Raw genomic sequence first — 19,860 nt, forward strand, 5'->3', positions numbered from 1 at the left:
TTCTTTAACCCAGCAAGATAACTTGAGCCAATTAAACATTATACTGTGGTTATGGATCACACATTCATTGTGCCCAAGGTACCTTATCATATTCGTTAAGATCCAACAGTAAATACAGAAAAGACTTGAAGTGCAGTTTAAATGAAATGATATAAGGCTTATGGGCAGTAAAATTGAAACCAGTTAAATGAAACTTCATTTAAAAAGTTCACTCTGAACTGACACATTTAGTGCATGTTTCTTTGCAGAACAGTTTACCAGCAAAATATACCATCTCATTTTCAATGGGACTCATTAAATAGACCAGCATTAGATCATTATCTATACTGAAGTATCATCATGCTCAATTCACTTATGATTCCACTTATTTAGATAATTTCTTCACTGTTGACAAAAATCCCACAGTCGTTTTCTAATCAAATTTAATCATCCTATTACAATACTCTTTAATCTTATTTCAGCATATTCAGCATTGGCTACTCTCTAGAGATCAGATGGTAAGATGACCTGGAGGAAGAACTCCAAGGAAGGAAAATTGAAATTTAATAGGGCAGTTTAAAAAATACAGAACTTTAAGACAATCAGTACTTAGTTGCAAAACTGAGAATGAGACCACAGACCATTTATTTATAGCAGAAATTTAAAAATCACTCCTGTATTACTTTGGGATTTATAAAAATGAACTTCCAAGAGTCCATGAATGCCACGAATTGTAAGCAAAATTATCTGCAAGTGTATAAGGGCATAGATTTCCTATTGAAATTTCAAAAGCAGTCTTAACCTTCCAAAAAGATTGAAACTGTTTATGTAGAAAATACGCCATAGGTACCTAAAAATGACAATCCAAATAAGAATGTGTTTTTTAAAAACAAACAGGTGACTTTTGGACATAATTAATTATCTAATACCATCTAAAGCTAAGTAAGCATTGGGTTGATGTTTAACATTTATAACAAAAAGGTAATTTACATTTGTCCTCCATGTATTTTTTTCAGTTTTGCATTTGAAAGTTGTAGTATCCAATATTTGAATAAATGGCAACTTAAAAAAAAAAAAAAGCAGAGCTACTTTCAAACATTTTAACTCAGAAAGACTAAACAAACTTCAGCCAGACAAGATCTAGATTTCCATGAAAAGCTGAAGGTAACATGGTAATAAGGTCAAGAGAGGATCCCACTATAGAAAACTTGAGAGCAAGCAGTCAGCTGAAACCAGGGTGACAAGCATTCATAGTAACAAAATTTCCCTCTGAAAAGAATCCTGAGCTGTCTTGTTAGAGAAAATTTTTGCTTCCAGTTCCTTAGTGACACCTTCATTAGAGTGGGGATGTTCAGTTCCTTAGTGACACCTTCATTAGAGTGGGGATGTCATATTCTTTACATTTCTATAGTTACCACATCTTCTGACAAGATAGATAATTAATAAATCTGCTCTCTGACATAAGAAAAAGTCCTAGTCTTACAAAAGACACTATTTACAAGAATAGAAGGAGAAATGGGGAAACTGTTTTGAAATAAAGCTGATCTATAAAGAGAAATTTTCTTCTACTAGCTTAACAAGCATAATAAATTAGATTTTTCTCTTCATAGCTAACTAGATAATCATTTTTCTATATTTTAGTACCTTGTTAAAAACAAGCTTATGTTGACAACCATATATATTCACCCAATACTCAACATTTTTTGCCAAAAAGTAGATAAATTTATTTATTTACTTATTTTTAAATTTATTTACTCCATTTCTGATTACATAAGAACATTTGGATGCAGGTACACATTAAAACAGATAATTGAAAGAAAATAATGCATCAACATCTGAGCAAAGAAAAGTGTTGCTGCTGCTGCTAAGTCGCTTCAGCCATGTCTGACTCTGTGCGACCCCACAGACAGCAGCCCACCAGGCTCCCCCATCCCTGGGATTCTCCAGGCAAGAACACTGGAGTGGGTTGCCATTTCCTTCTCCAATGCATGAAAGTGAAAAGTGAAAGTGAAGTCACTCAGTCGTATCCGACTCTTAGCGACCCCATGGACTGCAGCCTACCGGGCTCCTCCGTCCATAGGATTTTCCAGGCAAGAGTACTGGAGTGGGGTGCCATTGCCTTTTCCCAAGAAAAGTGCAGTAGTCAATAAAGAAAGAACATAAATGCACTAGTCAATAAAGAACATAAATATAAAAGCCTTAAGGTCTTATACAGTTACTCATTTTTAGCTGTTAATTTGACCCTAACATCCTTGGTAACTAAAGGAAAAGGCACATGTGATCAGCTACATGATATACATTATATATAAGAAGACACACCACTTACCTTGAGATGATTTAAAAGGAAGGGTATGAGAGTTCAATTCATGAAATTGGTCTTGAAAGAAATGCTTTCAGAGGTATGTCAAATAAGAAATAGTACAGAATGTGTTAGGCAAATCTTTAGTAACAACCTCATAGCAAGCATAGAGTGGATTGTATAAGCTGAACATTGCTTTATGTGGAAAACTTATATATAAACTAAAAGTGTAAAGTCAAAGCATAGTAAGGGTAGTTCTTTTGGAAGGAGATCTAAACGATTTCATCCACATATTTACCTTTCTAATAATTTTGGATTGTTCTGAAAATAAATTAGAGACAATCCAGAAACTATGTGTGTTTTAGAAAAGCATTCATTTCCTATCTTTCAACAATTCTTAAATAAAAATTGGGCAACAAACATTGGCAAGGACTTGAAATACAGTTATTCTGGATTTTATATTTTACTATGCTTCATCACTTCTTTGGTAATGGAGAATAAAACATAAATTATTAATTTCTGTACTTCCATAGAACTTCATATAACCTGCTATGTTGTTTTCCAAAATATCTCATTTGTATCCCAGCACTTGGCAAAGGATGTGGAACATAATTGATATTTAATCCTTTTATGCTTTCCAGAATGAGCCATTTTGCAGACATTTCAAAACATCACCTCTGTTCATACAGCTTGTTAAAGGTCAAGGTCATGTACCAACTGATACCAAGGAACCTAATTTATAGTTAAAACTTTCCTTTGGCATCAATTCAAAAGCATTAACTGAAAGCACTGCACAACTGATGTAGGTATGGATTAAAAAAAAAAAATCATTCAGAGGAACCTTCAAAATCCAAGCATAAGTATATTATGTCAATGATATGACAGATCAGATTTCACTCAAATGGTCTGTGAAACAATGGTCCTCTTCTACTTTCTAAAATGAGTGAAAATTAGATCTGTGATGTCCAGATTTTGCAAATCAGTATCATGAGCGTTCACTATGGAACCAGATTTAAAGTCATAAAGTGACAATTTGAAGTCTCCAATCATGGTAACAAATTCTTGCAGTAAAGCCCAAACATCAGTAGTAGAGTCACATAACTTGCTTCTGCTTTCTTAAGCTTGACTTCCAAAGAGAATCAGTGATTGTAGATCATAGTGTGGAAATAGAGAATTGAGTAAACTATAGCATGTGTCTAGACAATGTCAAAAATCAATCAAATGATAAATTCATAAAATTTGTTAATATTGTGCAAACAAAATGGTTAATCTCTGAACTTCTTTGAATACAATATTATTGCAATAATCTAGAAACATACATAGAAAAATTGTGGAAAGAAAATGACCTCATTTTCCATACTCTCTGAGTGACTGCATGGCCAGAATATACTATCTCCAGAACCTTGTTACTAGAAGTATAGTCCTGAGACTAGCAACCTATGGAATCACCTGAGATGTTGTTAGAAATTCAGAATCTGAGACCCAATCTCACACTTACTGAATGAGAATCTTCATTTTAACAAGATCCCTGGGGGATTCATATGCACATTAAATTTCAAGAAGCCCTGCTATACCATATAATACCAAAAAATGATGTGGCCTTTAGCAAGCTTTAAAAAAAGAGTCAGTAAAACCATGGCAATGAATATGTTCCTAGAAGTAGATACTTCTTCCACTCTCCTTGGTAGGCCTGTATTATAGGGCATTTAATAGTTTCAAATGAAAAAGACAACTTTTTTAGTATAGTTTTATATGAACTCACAGTTACACATTAAACATTTTTGTTAAGACCATGGAAGTTTCTAGTTTAGTAAATAGTCTAAATGAACATGAAATTTGTCTTCACTTTATTTTCAATTAGAACACACTTGTTTTCAGCTTTTTTTTACTTGAACAATGACCCAATTCTGCACCACACTTTTCCCAGTCACTGAATAGTTTATAGTTCATTAGGTCAATAATTTAGTTTTTAAGGAATCTACAAATGTTTGCAACTTGTAGGTTCTGAATATACTGTGTTGTTATGTTTGTTGCTCAGTCACGTCCAACCGTTTGTGCCTCATGGACTATAGCCCACCAGGCTCCTCTGTCCATGAAATTCTCCAAGCAAGAATACTGGAGTGGGTTGCCATACCCTTATCCAGGGGATATTCCCAGCTCAGCCATCAGGGAAGCCTCTGAATATGTTATCCAAAGATAAATAGAATTGGGGCTTTATAACTGAGCTTGGAGAATGGGAAGAGCCCTAAATAAGGATGAAGGGAGAGGGTTTTTTTTTGTTGTTGTTGTTGTCTTGTTTGTATTGCTTTCAATGCTGTTTAAGTTTGATTTACATACATTCAATGCTGTTTACAAAATGAGCCTCTCTGCTTTATGTGGGCTTTATCTAAGGGTTCCTCGCTTTATCTCTTCTATTAATAGCTTGAAATACGCAGTGTTCTTGCCTGGAGAATCCTGGGGACGGAGGAGTCTGGTGGGCTGCCGTCTATGGGGTCGCACAGAGTCGGACCCGACTGAAGTGACTTAGCAGCAACGCAGTGTTTCAGCACTACGGACAGCGCCTAGGCACCTACTTCTAAGAAAAGAGGATTCTGTTGGGTTTGCTTAGGAAAGGCGAAGGGTAGGGAAAAATAACTCCAGATAAAATATGCAGTCCCCAGTTAAACCCATACACCCTTCACTCACGTCTTTCCTTTATAGGATGAGAAGGCGTAAGAATTTAGTGCCTACTCCTCGACTGAGGCTGAGGTCACCGAGCAGAGCGAAATGCCCGCGGCACAGCTACTAATGCAGAGAGGAGAGGAAAACAAGGATTTTTAATAATAAATTAAGGAAAACCCCCACTGCCTTAGAAAGCCTTACTGGTGATGAAGGATTCCTAACCTGCAAAGTGTGATACGAGTGAAAATGAGCCGCTGTCTTTTTTTTTTTTTTTTTAAGAGCCGAGGGCTAGATAGAGCCTGTTGCTGCAGTAGCCGATTTCCTTCCCCCGTCACTTCCCACCTCTTCTCTCTCACGTACACAAACGGTCAGACGCCCTCACAAACGCACACGCGCGCGCGCAAATATTTACACACTGCCACATCAAAGAAATCCGTGCACATTTTCCTGCTAATATACTCGCGCGCGCACACGCACTTCGCGGGCGCCCACGTCTTCTGTCCATCACAGACAGATACATTTACACACGTAGGCCAGGAAAGCGCTAACCGCGGTACTGTGACTCCACGGAGGTCCCCAGGACACGCCTTTTACATGGTTATTGAACCGATCAGCGAACACAGACAAACGTGCCAACCCTTAAATCTACTCGCTGGATTTCATCTCCATGGCAACAAACATGGAAGGTGAGACATCTCTGCCTGCGAAGTAACTTTCTCCCCCTACCCTCCGCATTAACTGACAGGATTCCAGTGCAGCTCCAGACAGAAGTAGCATGTCTGCTTTTCTTGTATTTCTGAGCTAGACAGCAGGAGAGGAGGTGGGGAGAGGGGAGGGAGGAAGGAGTCTGCAGGTCTGCCGAGTTCAAATTCTAAAGGATAAAGAGCCCTAATGTTTCTGTTGCTGCAGCTGACAAAAAGAAAAGGAAAAAAAAAAAAAAGGCAGATGTGTGTGTCCAGTCAGCTTGCTGATGATTCTTCCATAATGTTTTGTAGGTGGTTTCTATGTTTCTTCAATTTAATATGTCCAATGAGAACTAGCAGCAAACAAGGCAGAATGGTATTGACAGTCTAGGTTTCTCTAGTGGGAGAATTTTGAGAATTTTTGGACCAGGTTTCCAGTGCTTTGGGGAGGAATGAAAAAAAGAATGTCAGAGTCCTTGAGGAGCCATTCAAAGATTCTCTTAAAAGGGGAATTTTCTTAACGTTGAAATCTGTAAGGTTGGGAGGAGGTTGATTCTAGCATATCTCAAGGTTTTGGATCCCTGGGAAGGCCTGAAATGTATGCACTTCATCATGAAGACATCTGGGTTTGTAATTTAAGGTTTTTCTTTGACTTCAACATATTCCATTCCAAATTATCAACCAATTCTTTGCAGATGTGGCCTCAGTAAGGCATGTTTTCCCTCTTTTAATGGGATTAATAATTTTGGTATTTGAAGGGGTGTATATATATGTGTGTATATGGGAGAATTCATTATTTTTTAAGCATGGGTTTTCCTGTATGTCTCATTTCATTAAATTATGAATTTTCATATAATTAGCATTAGAGATGATTATATCTAGTGACTAGTATCAAAATACTTTTTTACCTAGAACACTATATTCCACTATAATAGTTGTTATTTTAGATTTATTGTTTGGAATATCATTAATAGATGAGTAAACCAGAGGGGAAAAAACCTGTTGATTGAAATAAGATATAGGAGATTCTTTTATTAATGGGCACATGCTTTTCAATTTTGGTTTCTGCAGTTGCACATTGTTGGGTAGATTAAATGACTATAAAATTGAACTAAAAGTGAATTTGTATATCTCCAGTCAGTAAACTTACTTCACAGAAGAAAAATCATCACACATAACATTCATGACTCAAGTGTAAAAATACTATTATCTTTCCCTGACTACTCACAATAGTATTATTTGCATGGCTAGTCATAGAAAGACATGTTAGCTTGCTTACTGGTTACCAGCAACAAAACAATTCAGTGAGATTTGGGCCTACTGATAACTACAGGTATACCCTTGGCCCAATCCCATGACTCATCAGAACTTAGAAATCCCAGTTTCTGGCAATTGCCATGAAAGGAATGATATGCTTTCAACTAATTTTCTCATTTCTAAAATACCTCAACATTTATTCTAGTCAATATGGCTTGAGGCAATATTTTATCATTTGCAGAAGTATTATGGAAATATACTGAAATATGTTAATCATAACACACATAGACCCTGATATTTAAACTATACAATGTTGATAATGTTACCCATTTTTTGTGGCACAGCATATCTAACATAAGTTTTACCCCAAAACTTTACATTCTGGTCTTTTTATAAAAATTCATTTCTTTATTCTCAAATTTTTTTCCTCATAAGGGTTTGTTATTTACAGCTTTGTAGCTTCATGATCTAAATTTCTCCCATATTTTTTCATTTCCTATTTCCCTATAAACAGGATATTAAGATGATGTTTTCCCTTTGAGGTAGGCATTAACATGACTGTTTTACAGAACCTGCTAATTTTTTTTTTACTTCAGTTCCAAGAATTAGAGAAAGTGAAAGAAATGTATTTTTTATCCACAATTGAGTGATTTTGGATACCTTATTAATTACAAACAAATCAGTGCTGTATCTGAAGACTTCTATTGATTTTTAATAATATTTGATTACTTTTATATCATATTATACTCTATAATTGACTGAAAGATGCAAAGCTCAGCATACTTAGTAGTCTCAAAAACATTAGATTTGGTATTGCAATAAGACAAGTTAGGTAAATACTTGAAAAATTTAGGCCAGAAAATACTGACATTTTAGCTACAGTCACCAAGAGACTTAAATTCCCAAGAGAATCTATTTTCTGAACATGCTGTTAGGCAATTGCTTAACTTTTAACTTATTTGTTTGTGTGAACACATTGCCTGCAGCAATGGTCAGACTTTCTTTTTCAGTATTTGAATACTGCCCTTTGAGGTGTTCTCCTTAGCTTGTATTTTATTTTTATCTTTGGTGTAAGGTAGAATTTTAAGATGAATATAAAGGTCCAAGTTCTTCCTTTTCAGATATTAATAAAACATCTGTTCACATGAACTTCCCAGTCAAGTGTCCCCAATCTAAGATTCATGTATCTCTCTCCCTCTCACTTAAATATGGGACTTTAGAAGAGTTTTTATTAAATTTTTTTCTATTAAATTTTATGTTCAGGTTTCCATCCAGAATTCCAGTCATCAGAATTGCCTTGAATCTTGATTCTATAAGTTAACTTACTGGTTTTGGCCTAGCTTTATGTCAAATGTAATAATCATCACTTCAATGTCTTCAAGCTACTGTTCAAAAAACACTCAAGAGGATGTAGATAGAGTTAGACCTTTGTGATACTATGTTAGAGAACGGCCTCTATGATTACAGAACACAATTTTTATTAGGATACTTCAGTGAACTATAAATCTACATTAAAATAATATTATCCAGGCATATCTCACCAGCTTCCCCAAAAAAGATATCACAGGAGACTATTAACTCTATTGCCATGCTATTTGTACCAACTAAATCATGTCGATGCTATTTCCCTAATAATCCATGTGAGTAGTAAACTTTCAAATAAGGAAGTCAATTTAGCATGTTAATGATTTTTAAAAACACGTAAATAAATTTAGCTAATATCATAACTATACTCAGTTTTGGCTATTTCTGCATGGTGGTGAGATGAACTAGCTGAAAAATGTACAGATCATTAAAACTGCTCAGATGTTTTACCTTTTGTGAGACCAAGTGTTTCAGGTTAGGTTCCTCAGAAACCAGACTCTGAGACAGAGATTAATGTGCAAAATGCTTACTAAGTATTGCCCTTGGGCTCAATACCTGTGGAAAAGTGGGGAGTTAAGCAGGAGTGGGCAGGATTTGAGCTGTAATTAAACAACAACAGCCTCAGCTTATGCCTTAATGTAATCTAGAGCTAGAATTGTTCTTCAGACTCGTGACCCTTTAAGCCAAGATGGCCAGGCCCTTATAGTCTCACATTAATCAATTATTATTAGTTGTCTGCTATTGGAAGCCAAGTGACCTTGGGTAAGGCAGCTCTCTGCTATCAAGGAGGGGAACTACCAGCTGAGGATTATCTGCTGGTAACACTCCCAGGTGCTGGGCAACAAGCCCTTCATTGAACGAAGTCCGTTTACTAAGCCCAGCAGCAAACCACGTTTATTGCTTCTTCTTACCCAGTGTGCCAGGAGATAGTCAAATGGTATAACCTAGCAAGGTCAGGATTCTAGGGAAGAAATAATTCAATTAGTTACTTGACTGAATCAGCCAAATGATTGATCCAGCATCTCCATGTAGAAACAGACTTCTTTTCAGGTTGTCCACCCATTAAATAAATGTATGAATCTAAACAAATGACCTTTAATTGACAAAGCAATAAAATTTAAACTTTGGTCAGAAAAAATGTTCTAGTTAATACCAAAGTCATAGATATTCAGTTCAGTCTCCCCTACCTTCTACAGGATAAATAGTATAAAAAGAGTTCAATCTTCAGAAAAGACCACTTAAGTGATCTGAAATCTTCTTAAAATATATTCAGTATACTATAATTATTAAGACAGAAAAATGATTTGATAGAAAGAAATTCCATAAATATGGTTGAAACATATTTTTCCTTCTGTTGAACAGAAAAGTCTAATAACCAGCATATCCCAGAATCTACTGATTATTTCTGATACTTAGGATTTGAAGACAGAGCTATTTTGTAATGCAAACCATTATAAAATAAATACTGTTTGATATTAATTATTGCATAAGTGGGTGAACAAGTTTGAAAACTGTAAGTCTTATTCTTAATAATTACTCATTTTTTCCACTCCTTAGCTCCCATTTCTTGTTCTGCCTCAGTTGTTTTCTGAAAATTCAATCCCAAAAGCCTGAAGAGTCAGTCATTTTAATAAACACAATTTTTAAAATTATCAAAAGAAGCAACAAAAAAGACAAAAATACTAGCAGTCTATCATTTTCAGTTATTGAATGACAAGCTTTTGGTTACAATTCTCTCAAGAAGGGCAGCTGTGGGTTAGTAACCATTTGATTTAATTAATTAATCTTAATTTTATTCGATTAATTTCATTAACTTTAAGACATCAAATGGAAAGGTCTATTTTGCTTCAATTCAACACACAGATTCTGAACACTTTTGCTGTAGTTTTAGAATCTCAATAGAGTAGGAGCTTAGAGAGAATGGGAATCTGGTTGGCAAGGAGTCTGGGGAGCTAGACTTGCAGCTGAATTTCATAGAAAGCATGCTGTTTAACCTGGATTTTATGTCTAATTAGGATGTGAGAGCTAATGGAGGAGTTGGGGAGATGATTAATCATCCATGGCTACTGCGGCTTTGTAACCTGCAAGCCACTATGTTGGGTATTGCTCTTTTTAACATAGTTTTAAAAACACAATTTCTCTCTTTAAAAAATTAGCATTTAGTGTATGAAGTGGTAGTGGAAAAGAAACTATAAGAATATAAGTCTAAAAGCTAAGGGGGTAAAAAAAATGAAGATATTACACCTATTTAAAAGGTTCATAATCTATCAGGAAAAAATGGCATTGGAGATAGACCTTAAAGCATGGACTTTAGAGAGCTTGATCAGCTTATACCTAAAATTTATTATGACTTTATTGATACATGCAAAAATTTAATGAAAATTAGATGACAACTTGGGTCAAAGAAGCAATAGCAATAAATCAAAAGCTTTCAGGGTTAATAATTTGACTATTCCTCTTTATACTTGATTTTATGTTTAGTGTATACAGGTATAGTTTTAAGTGTCCATGAAGGCAATTCTGTAATTACTACAATAAAAGTAGCATCTCCAATGCTAATTTGATGATCCATATTTGATGATATTTCAAATATCTTTTGTGAGTTAAGTCAAATGAGTTTGAAAAATACCATATTTTATTTAAAAATTTACCTGTCTAATGCTTTATATGGATAAAACTAAAGTGAGTCCAATTTTGTATCTAGGCCAAGAGGTGACTTCAGCAGCAATTCTGAAGACCCAAAATGATGTGACAGTGAATTATGAGTAGTACCTACTGTGGCAACACTTCAGCTAAGATGAGTGTCAATGAAGTGTCAGCTTTCTCATTGACTCTGGAGCAGAAAACTGGCTTCGCTTTTGTTGGGATTTTGTGTATCTTCTTGGGACTTCTTATTATCAGATGCTTCAAAATCCTGTTAGACCCATATAGTAGCATGCCTTCCTCTACATGGGAAGATGAAGTAGAAGAGTTTGATAAAGGGACATTTGAATATGCACTTGCCTGAATGTTCTAGCTTTACAGTTTTTAGGGTTATACTGCTGGAACACATGATGGACACAGTTGTAATTTCCTTCAGTGTGCTGGAAGAAGCTAATTTCATTCACTAAATTCAATAAATGTGTGTGGTTAATTTCTCCATGTAAGTGATAAACCACTGTTGGAATTTTTCACTTTCCTCTGTCCTCACACTGAGTTTTCTAATGATTAAGTAAGTAAGTGAAGTTGTTCAGTCGTCTGCGACTCTTTGTGATCCCATGGACTGTCGCCTACCAGGCTCCTCTGTCGATGGAATTTTCCAGGCAAGATTACTGGAGTGGGTTGCCATTTCCTTCTCCAGGGGATCTTCTCAACCCAGGGGTCAAACCCAGGTCTCCCACATTGCAGGGAGACACTTTACTGTCTGAGCCGCCAGGGAAGCCCTGTATCTGCTCCTATGCAACACCCAGACACCCTCTCCTTACTCACTTTGGCTCCCTTGCTTTAGAGAGTTAGGTGTCAAAGATAAGGGCCCTTCACTCCAAAGAATAAACAGAATATGTATTTTCTAATAATAGCCATAGGTCAACAATGTTCACACAAACCTTACAAGTAACCACAGGCCATAAAGATTCCAAAATACCACAGTTTGACCCTTTTATTTCTTCTTTTTCTAGAATCTCTTGCAATAAAATTCCCTAGCTTGGGATCATAGTGATACTCCCTTCCTCTCCCCTCCCCTTTTATAAATAAAATTACAAAAGGAGTTTTTATTGTGACCTAGTGGAAATAAGAAGTCCAGGCTCCATTCTGCCACCATTATAGCTGTCAACCTTGGCCAAGTCATCCCACCTCTGTAAAGTTCAGCGAGGAGGTTAACCAGAGACTTTAACATCCTTTTTAATTCTAGTGCCTTGTAAACTCTACAAATATACCTGGAAACTCAGGGAACTGAGATGAATAAAGATTTAAGATGTCATGAAAAGTTTTTCAGCTTAGAAGCCTGAACTCTGAGATTTGAATTCTAATATTTGTCTAGCCAAGAACAAGCATTATGACCTAAAAAGTTATATAATGGGAACTTAAGTCCCACAGCTGTAAAACAAGGATAAAGAAAACTATTCTACATGTTTTGCAGGAATGCTGGGAGGGCCAAATGACTTATAATGAGTGGGAAAGTAATTTGAAAACCAGAAAACACTGTTTAAATATACCTTGCTATCATTAATTATCCTTATTGGTAATTGTTAAAGAGATTATCAAACCTTAAGAAGCAACGGTTAGATGTTAAGTTATTCAACCTCCCCAGTATTCATTCTCTTCATTTGATAAATTAAAAAAATAAAATTATGTAATTCTAAATTATTTCCAACTACAAAATTCTATCCATTATAAATGAACGGAGGCATACACCAGGAGATAAATAATGCAAAAATATTTGTGTCACTTGAGAATACAGACCTGCCAAACACACCAAAAAAAGGGGGGGGGATTAATATGTACTGAAAGTTAGGACTAAATTAAGTGCTTTCCATTTATTATGCAACTTGATACTCTCATCAGTCCTTTCAGTTTGGTACTATATCTCTATTTTATTATTTCAATTTTACAGATGAGGAACTGAAGCTCAGAGAGATTAAGTAACTTTCAAAGGTCACCAAGCAATGGAGTGATTGTATTAGAAATTAAACTATCCTCGAAGTCATAGTCATTGTTTATAGATATCATGCTGTACGTTCACTGTCCTCAACACTTCTTCTTGCTTATTTTATAGCATGATTATTGCCCAGGTCTATGGCACTCCAAAATCAGCTTTTTCAGTGAGAATCCCTGACACTTTTCATCTCCTAGTAGATTTAGAACACATCTGTGTTGGCTATAGATTTTCTGAACCAAACTCACACCTTAAGGAGACTCTTTGAACCCCACTATGTATTGGAGTGTCAACCTAGGATACTTTGTAGCCAGTTAGTAATTTGGTCCAGAACAGGTCACTGAGTGAAGTCCGCTGGACACACTGAAAGCTAGAAATGTCCGTGATGCTAGTCATCTCCTTAGTGACCCAGACTTTTGAAGTACTCACTAAGATACGTCCCCAAGTATCAGATACTCCATTTGCCTCCCAAGGAAGACACCCAACAAGACCTTTCATTTTGGTGACTAGACTTGTTATGTTAACAAGGACAGATCTTTATTTCAAAAAGAAAAAAGACTCCAAAAACCAAAGATAAAAAACTTTGTAAAGTATGAGCATTGTTTCTGAATATTCAATACCCATAAACTTTTCAGATATTATCAAACCTGCCTTAGCATTATATTATTTCTAATTCTACTAAAGAGAAATTCTTTTCACCAAAAGTGTCTTCATTCACATTCATTCAGGGCTATTTTGTGCCTTAGACTATTTTGTGCCTTTTGGGGCACGGGGAAAGTTATCGGAAGGAAATGTTAGCATCTGTATTTTCAGAGCCAAAAACAATTCGATATAAAGGATGGTTACAGCATGGAGCACATGGAAATTTCATGAAATTCTAATCCTTTTAGGAATAGATGTTCAATGTTATAGTCAGATTATCCTGTAGATGCCAATTCCCAAGAGCCCTAGCAAGGAGGACAAAAAAAGACAGAGAGGACCTCTAGACAATTTTCCCCTGTTACCTTACCCACCTGTCTGAAAGACCTTTCCAGGTTGGCTTTATGGATGGTGTAATTTCATCCATATCCCCTAAACCATCTCCCATCTGCTCCAGAATGGCTGAATCCCCTTAATGGAGAACAAAGACTTTCATTTCACAGTTCAAGATAAAAGGCTTTGAGTGAAAGTGTCTAGTTGATGTAAGACTAAAACCAAAACCAATTCACACTACCCTGTAGTCATGTAGTCAGTCAGCAAGAAAAAAGGAAATTGATGGCTATCAGAGGCAGTCATAGTCTTTGGTAGAGGAAAAAGGTTGAGGAATAAATAGATGGGCTCCTCAAAGAGGGCTGGAGTTGAGGGAACAGTTGAAGGAAAGGGAGGCTAGAGGTGGCAGAAATACTGCAGATAAGTTCATAGGTTCTGTCCAGGGTGAGTGACTAGGACTTATTTTAGGTCCCAGCCTCATCTTAGCTGATCTAAACACCTGGCTTCACTCAGCTGAGTCTGAAATGCAACTACTCCCTTTGTCTATTATATGGGAAGTCAGAACTCTTTGTTGAACAGATAAATGCTTTGCACCAGTGGCCTTTAAGAGCAAAACGAGTTATAGGTCTTTATCTTCCATGTAATTCTGTCTCAATTTCTGATATAGTCTCATGACATTAGCCTGACTTATTAACGTGACATTTATCTAAGAGCCTCTAAGGCATTTTACATAGGTACCTGTAGACCCCTTTGTACAATCTGATATCTGTTCACCTACCATTCCTCCTATTTTAATAGACATAGTACCTATCCCAACCTCTGATGATTTACATCAGACCCTTGGATGCGACTGCAAAAGTCTTCAGTGAATTGAAAATATTGTCAAAATAGTAAAAGAAAACACCAAGTGCAAACTGGTGTTTTCTGAAATTAGCACATTAATGTTCTACACAAACTAACTTATTTAATTCTAACATTAAGTCTACAATACAGTATTGTTCACAACTGCACTTTACAGATGAGAAAGTTAAGGCACCATGAGGTTGACTAACTTGCCAGAGCTCACATAGATAAGAAGGGGCAAGACCAGGATGTAAATCAAGTCCCTGACTTCAGAGACTTTCTCCTACTCTCTGCATCACACCACAACTGTGCTACTCAGACAACTGGAAATCACTTGAATCGTTTCTAATAAAACATGAGGAGGACTCCTTCAATCATCCTGACCGAAAACCAATGACAGAACCTGCATGGAGGAACTCTTTGTGCTGTCTTAATAAGCACCACCTCACACATTTGAGCAAAACCTTTCCTGCAACAAAACTCAAAACCCAGTTTTGATTAAAAAAAAAAAATGTTTGCCAGGTGGAGGTAAAAAGGTCATTTAGCAGTGCCACTGAAAAACTTACCCATAGTTTGATTCTTGCTTAAAAGAGTTTCTCCATTAAGTAGAAATAATTGTCAATAAGTCATTGATCATATTCTATCTGCTCATTTCCCAATCAGAGAAGTATCAAGATAATATCTACCATACATGAGATAAAATAATCTCAAATACCATTTTCTAGTTGCAAAGTATAGAAATTATCTCTGGAGGCCTATATTTTGCTGCAAATCCTTAAAAATAGGAGGTCACTAGGAATCATGTGAAATGAAATGACAAGATTCTATTTATTTAACCTTAACTGAAGCACAGTTCATATTTTGTTGGATGATTGCTGTTGAGCAATTCAACTCCCCTTATGAATTAAAGAAACTATTTGTCTTCCTGTATAAAGGGATTAATGGTTTACTCCTGGTTACAAGTTGATGTAGAACTCAAGGTTCTTCTGTGCTAATGGCTGGGTGGTATTATTTCAGGCCAATCATTGCTTGGTCATCTTTTTCAAGGAAGATTTTAGCCAATAAGAAGAAGCCTAATGTTTGGGGTGGTGGGGGCGGGGAGTGAGAGCTAAGTGGTTCATATATGCCTGGGTGATGCTGAAGGCTATGATTCCTGAGAAGAAGGCTCCCAGGTGGTAAGTTAAATATTTCTGGGCAGGGTAAAAATTAAAATTATGCTGTAAAGTGGATTCTGAGGAGTAAAGGGGAGGATGTCAAGGGCTATGAAGATAAGTGAGAGGTTCCATAAAAACTAAAGAGGTAATAGTTTCACTTATTATTTCCCCAGGAATGATTACTTGGAGTTGAAGCTGAGATTTTTTTTCCTTTAATTCAAAGAAATAGCTGCTGGGGAGAAGCAAGGTTATTTGTTTGTTTCTTGTATTATCTATCTTTGTTGAATTTTCTTTGAAAAGCCAAATTTTAAGATATCAATAAAGGTATTATTCTAATGAAAGAACGTTCTAAAATGGGATTATATCGTGGATTGTGAAAATGATTATGTAGTCTATCTATCTCACAGTCAAATAAAAACCTCTCAAAAATTGAGAATATTTCATTAAAGGGAATCAGTAGAGCATAATTATTCTGCCTAGATATAGCATATAACTTTATTAAGGACTAAGATGTATTTCCTTACCCTGAATACTCCTGTTTTTTAAAGATTCCATAATAAAATTTGTTAAACAAACAAATGTATGAACAAATGAAATATTTTGAAGACTAGTAAAAGATCCAAGAATTCAGAGACATCTTGACAGGATATATTTTTATAACCCTACAAGAACTTTTCTTTAGAAATTCTAAAAATATTTTAGAAATTTACTCATGATGTAATATATGTTAATATCAATCATAATATACTTTCCAGTTTCCACATTTAGTACTGTCAATGTACTGTGTTTCAGGCTGAGAATATTCTCATCAGCCTTCACTCAATTTGTCTGGTAGAATTTCATCTTTTCTAAAGTCATATTGAATCCACCTGCTTTGAGTACAAGCAAATACTAGAAACGCAGGTGGCATTTTAATGACTCCATTGGAAATTCTGTTTGCTGAAGCACGTCCCCAGTTATTTATTACAGGATTTAATTGCTTAGGTAACTAAGGTTCCTAAGTGTAAGTGTTAGTCACTCAGTCGTGTCCGACTCTTTGTGACCCCAGGTACTGTAGCCCACTAGGCTCCTCTGTCCATGGAATTCTCCAGGCAAGAGTACTGGAGTGGGTAGCGATTCCCTTCTCCAGGGGACCTTCCCCACCCAGGGATCGAACCCAAATCTCCTGCAGAGACTTGCAGGCAGATTCTTTACTGTCTGAGCTACCAAGTTCATAGACAGGTCATTTTTAAGGAAATGAATTTAAAGTTGTAAGTCTTATGAAAGAAAACTGTTCCCTCATACCTCAACCCTACTTAAATATATTTATGTTACCTGGAATGAGATTCATTTTCTCTTTTAATGACAGCTTTGAAGAACATTCTGAAGATTGTATAGGAGACAATATATCAAGAATCTGTTTGTTGCATTGTTCTAGAACAAAAGTCAAGAGCTCCCTAATGTAGCACTTCAGTGTTTGTTTTGGAGAGCAAATCTACACATTTTTTTAAACAACCATAAAATAGCTTAGTGAAAAATCTATTTGGAAGATGTCACTGAACAACTCTTCCAATGTATTTCTGGATTCCACGCCCAGTAATACCAATCGCTTTCAAGTTAATGTCATAAGCGAGAGCCGTGAGAGCAGTGCCGCTGTGAATGACAACGCTGACCCTCCGCATTATGAGGAGACCTCTTTTGGGGATGAAGGCCAGAATAGGTTTAGAATCAGCTTCAGGCCTGGGAATCAGGAGTGCTATGACAATTTCCTCCAAACTGGGGAAACAGCTAAAACAGATGCCAGTTTTCACGCTTACGATTCTCACACAAACACATACTACCTACAAACCTTTGGCCACAACACTGTGGATGCTGTGCCCAAGATCGAGTACTATCGCAACACCGGCAGTGTTAGCGGGCCCAAGGTCAACCGACCCAGCCTGCTGGACATTCACGAGCAACTTGCAAAGGTAAGCTTAAGGGTACAGACAAGTATCCTCCTTATTCCTTCAGGTGATTCCCTGCTCCATAAGAACCTTATAAGGTTTATAAATTTATTTATAAATGTAAAAGTGTCCAATGAAGAGGTCTATGGCAAACTGTCCATCTCACTCATACAACTGTTCCTAGTTCGCAATAAACAGAAGATACACAAAAGGTCTTTCACAAACGTTTAGTGGCTGGGAAAGAGAACTAAAAAATGAATTCTGAAAGTTAGGCAATATGTGGGATCTTGTTTACAGTTATTATCTATTCAATTCACACTTGGTTAAGCATGTCAAACTGAATACTAAGCTGGTTTCACATTGGTATTAATGCCTCCACAACAGTTGTAAAAAAAAAAAAAAAAAAGAAATCACTGGTGCCTGCTGTAGTTAATACTGTGCAAATAGACTTTAGAGCACATGGGTATTTTTTATATTCTTTAAAGAGAGAGAAGAGATGTATATGATCAGCATTTTATCCCTTCCTCTTCAAAACCTTGCCCAAGGTTACTGAAGGCACTTAAGCATATAAAAGTAACTAAATTAAATTTTACTAAAGAAGAAGCAGAAGTGGCTAAACTTTTCATTATTTAAGGAATATGGCCAAGCTGTTAGACACATGAGGCAGCACTTTTTCTAATCTTTAGCAAAGCATGTAAGCTTAGTAGATGTCTTCTTCTGTAACTTGTTCTAAAATATATTGATGCACTTTATTTTACTGCTCATCTGGAACATAGTTTGGAATGAATAGCACTCTTTATGTGATATAATTAATTACTATGAAGAATAATTATTTGTCTCATATCTAGATGCACTCTACTTTTGCCTAGGGTTTAAGGTAAGGAGAAAAAAAATGGCTGGAACAATTCTTTTCATATTCATTCATTCATTCAACCTTTTTTAAATTAAATGATTGTCCACTCCAGGGATTCTAGGAATACTGCTAATATGATTCTAATAAAGGTGAAAAGCTCCCCTTAGTTCCTGCTCATCTTTCTTTCCTCAGGAAAATCCCTCTCCATAACCAATTCCCCTTGGCTGCTCAGGATCCTGGACCCTGGGTCCTAACTCTGGAGACTAAGCAACATCCAGACAAAGAGCTATGCCCTGTCTATTTACCCCTCTCCCCACCAGACCTTACTTGGGCGGTGTACTATATCACCAACATTCTGCTAAATGGCTGCTTTATTTATAGACATAAGATTTAGATTTAATCTGGGATATTTGGTGCTTTAATCAAAAGACATTAGCAATGTAGTGGTTTTGGACAAAATGGCAGCCCTGAGAAAAACTGTTGAGAAGCCAGGCAATTTGAAGCTCCAATCAGACTAAGGTGTCATTTTCCTTTTCTATGTGAGAGAAGGGGAAAGGAGAAGAAAGAAAAAGGAGAAGGAAAAGAGGGGAAAAAAGGTTGAAAGAAGGGGCACAAGGAGTTTCTGAGACATGGGAAGGGCAGAAAGAGAAATTTAGAACATTATAAAGGGATTTTGATTTATCCTGAGAAAGTAAAACGAGCAGACTTAAAATTTTATTCCACTGTCCCCTACCTCATTACACATGATAATTTTTAAAGCTGCATACTTTGTTAAAATTGCCATCAAAATTTAAATATTCTCACTCCCTTCTCCAACTTACAACAGAAGAAATGAAAATTTTAACTCCTGAGATTCTCCAGGCAAGAATACTGGAGTAGGTTGCCATGCCCTCCTCCAGGGGATCTTCCCAACCCAGGGATTGAACCCAGGTCTCCCACATTGCAGGTGGATTCTTTACTGTCTAAGCCACAGGATGGGTAGCCTGTCCGTTCTCCAGAGGATCTTCCCAACCCAGGAACTGAACCAGGGTCCCCTGCATTGCAGGGAAATTCTTTACAGGCTGAGCTACCAGGAAAGCCCCTATTAAAAGGAAATGGTGTAAATTCACAGTGTTCTTAGGACTGATATTCCACAGAGAGGAAAGTGGCTGATTTACAACTTGCAAAGCCGTGGTTTGAATAAATATTTATATAAGGGGAGAAAAGCTCTGAGGGCACTATTGTTAGAAAACTGTCTGA

General features: G+C 36.4%; 2 protein-coding genes across 3 annotated transcripts in view; both read left to right on the forward strand.

Annotated features, from left to right (window-relative positions):
- Positions 1-10,956: 10,956 nt before the first annotated feature.
- CTXN2 (cortexin 2) lies at positions 10,957-11,350 on the forward strand. Its single transcript, XM_040226461.1, has one exon. The coding sequence runs from the start codon at positions 11,006-11,008 to the stop codon at positions 11,249-11,251; it is 246 nt and encodes an 81-aa protein (XP_040082395.1). The 5' UTR covers positions 10,957-11,005; the 3' UTR covers positions 11,252-11,350.
- A 5,830-nt stretch (positions 11,351-17,180) lies between these two features.
- SLC12A1 (solute carrier family 12 member 1) overlaps positions 17,181-19,860 on the forward strand; it is a 90,070-nt gene continuing 87,390 nt past the window's right edge. For both annotated transcript variants that reach the window (XM_040226463.1, XM_040226462.1), the window contains exon 1: positions 17,181-17,792. In XM_040226463.1, coding sequence (XP_040082397.1) covers positions 17,373-17,792 — 420 coding nt within the window. In that variant the 5' untranslated portion in view covers positions 17,181-17,372. The remainder of the gene's footprint in view (positions 17,793-19,860) is intronic.

Source organism: Oryx dammah, unplaced genomic scaffold (genome assembly GCF_014754425.2).
Source record: "Oryx dammah isolate SB20612 unplaced genomic scaffold, SCBI_Odam_1.1 HiC_scaffold_26, whole genome shotgun sequence".
In the NCBI taxonomy this organism is placed as follows: Eukaryota; Metazoa; Chordata; class Mammalia; order Artiodactyla; family Bovidae; genus Oryx; species Oryx dammah.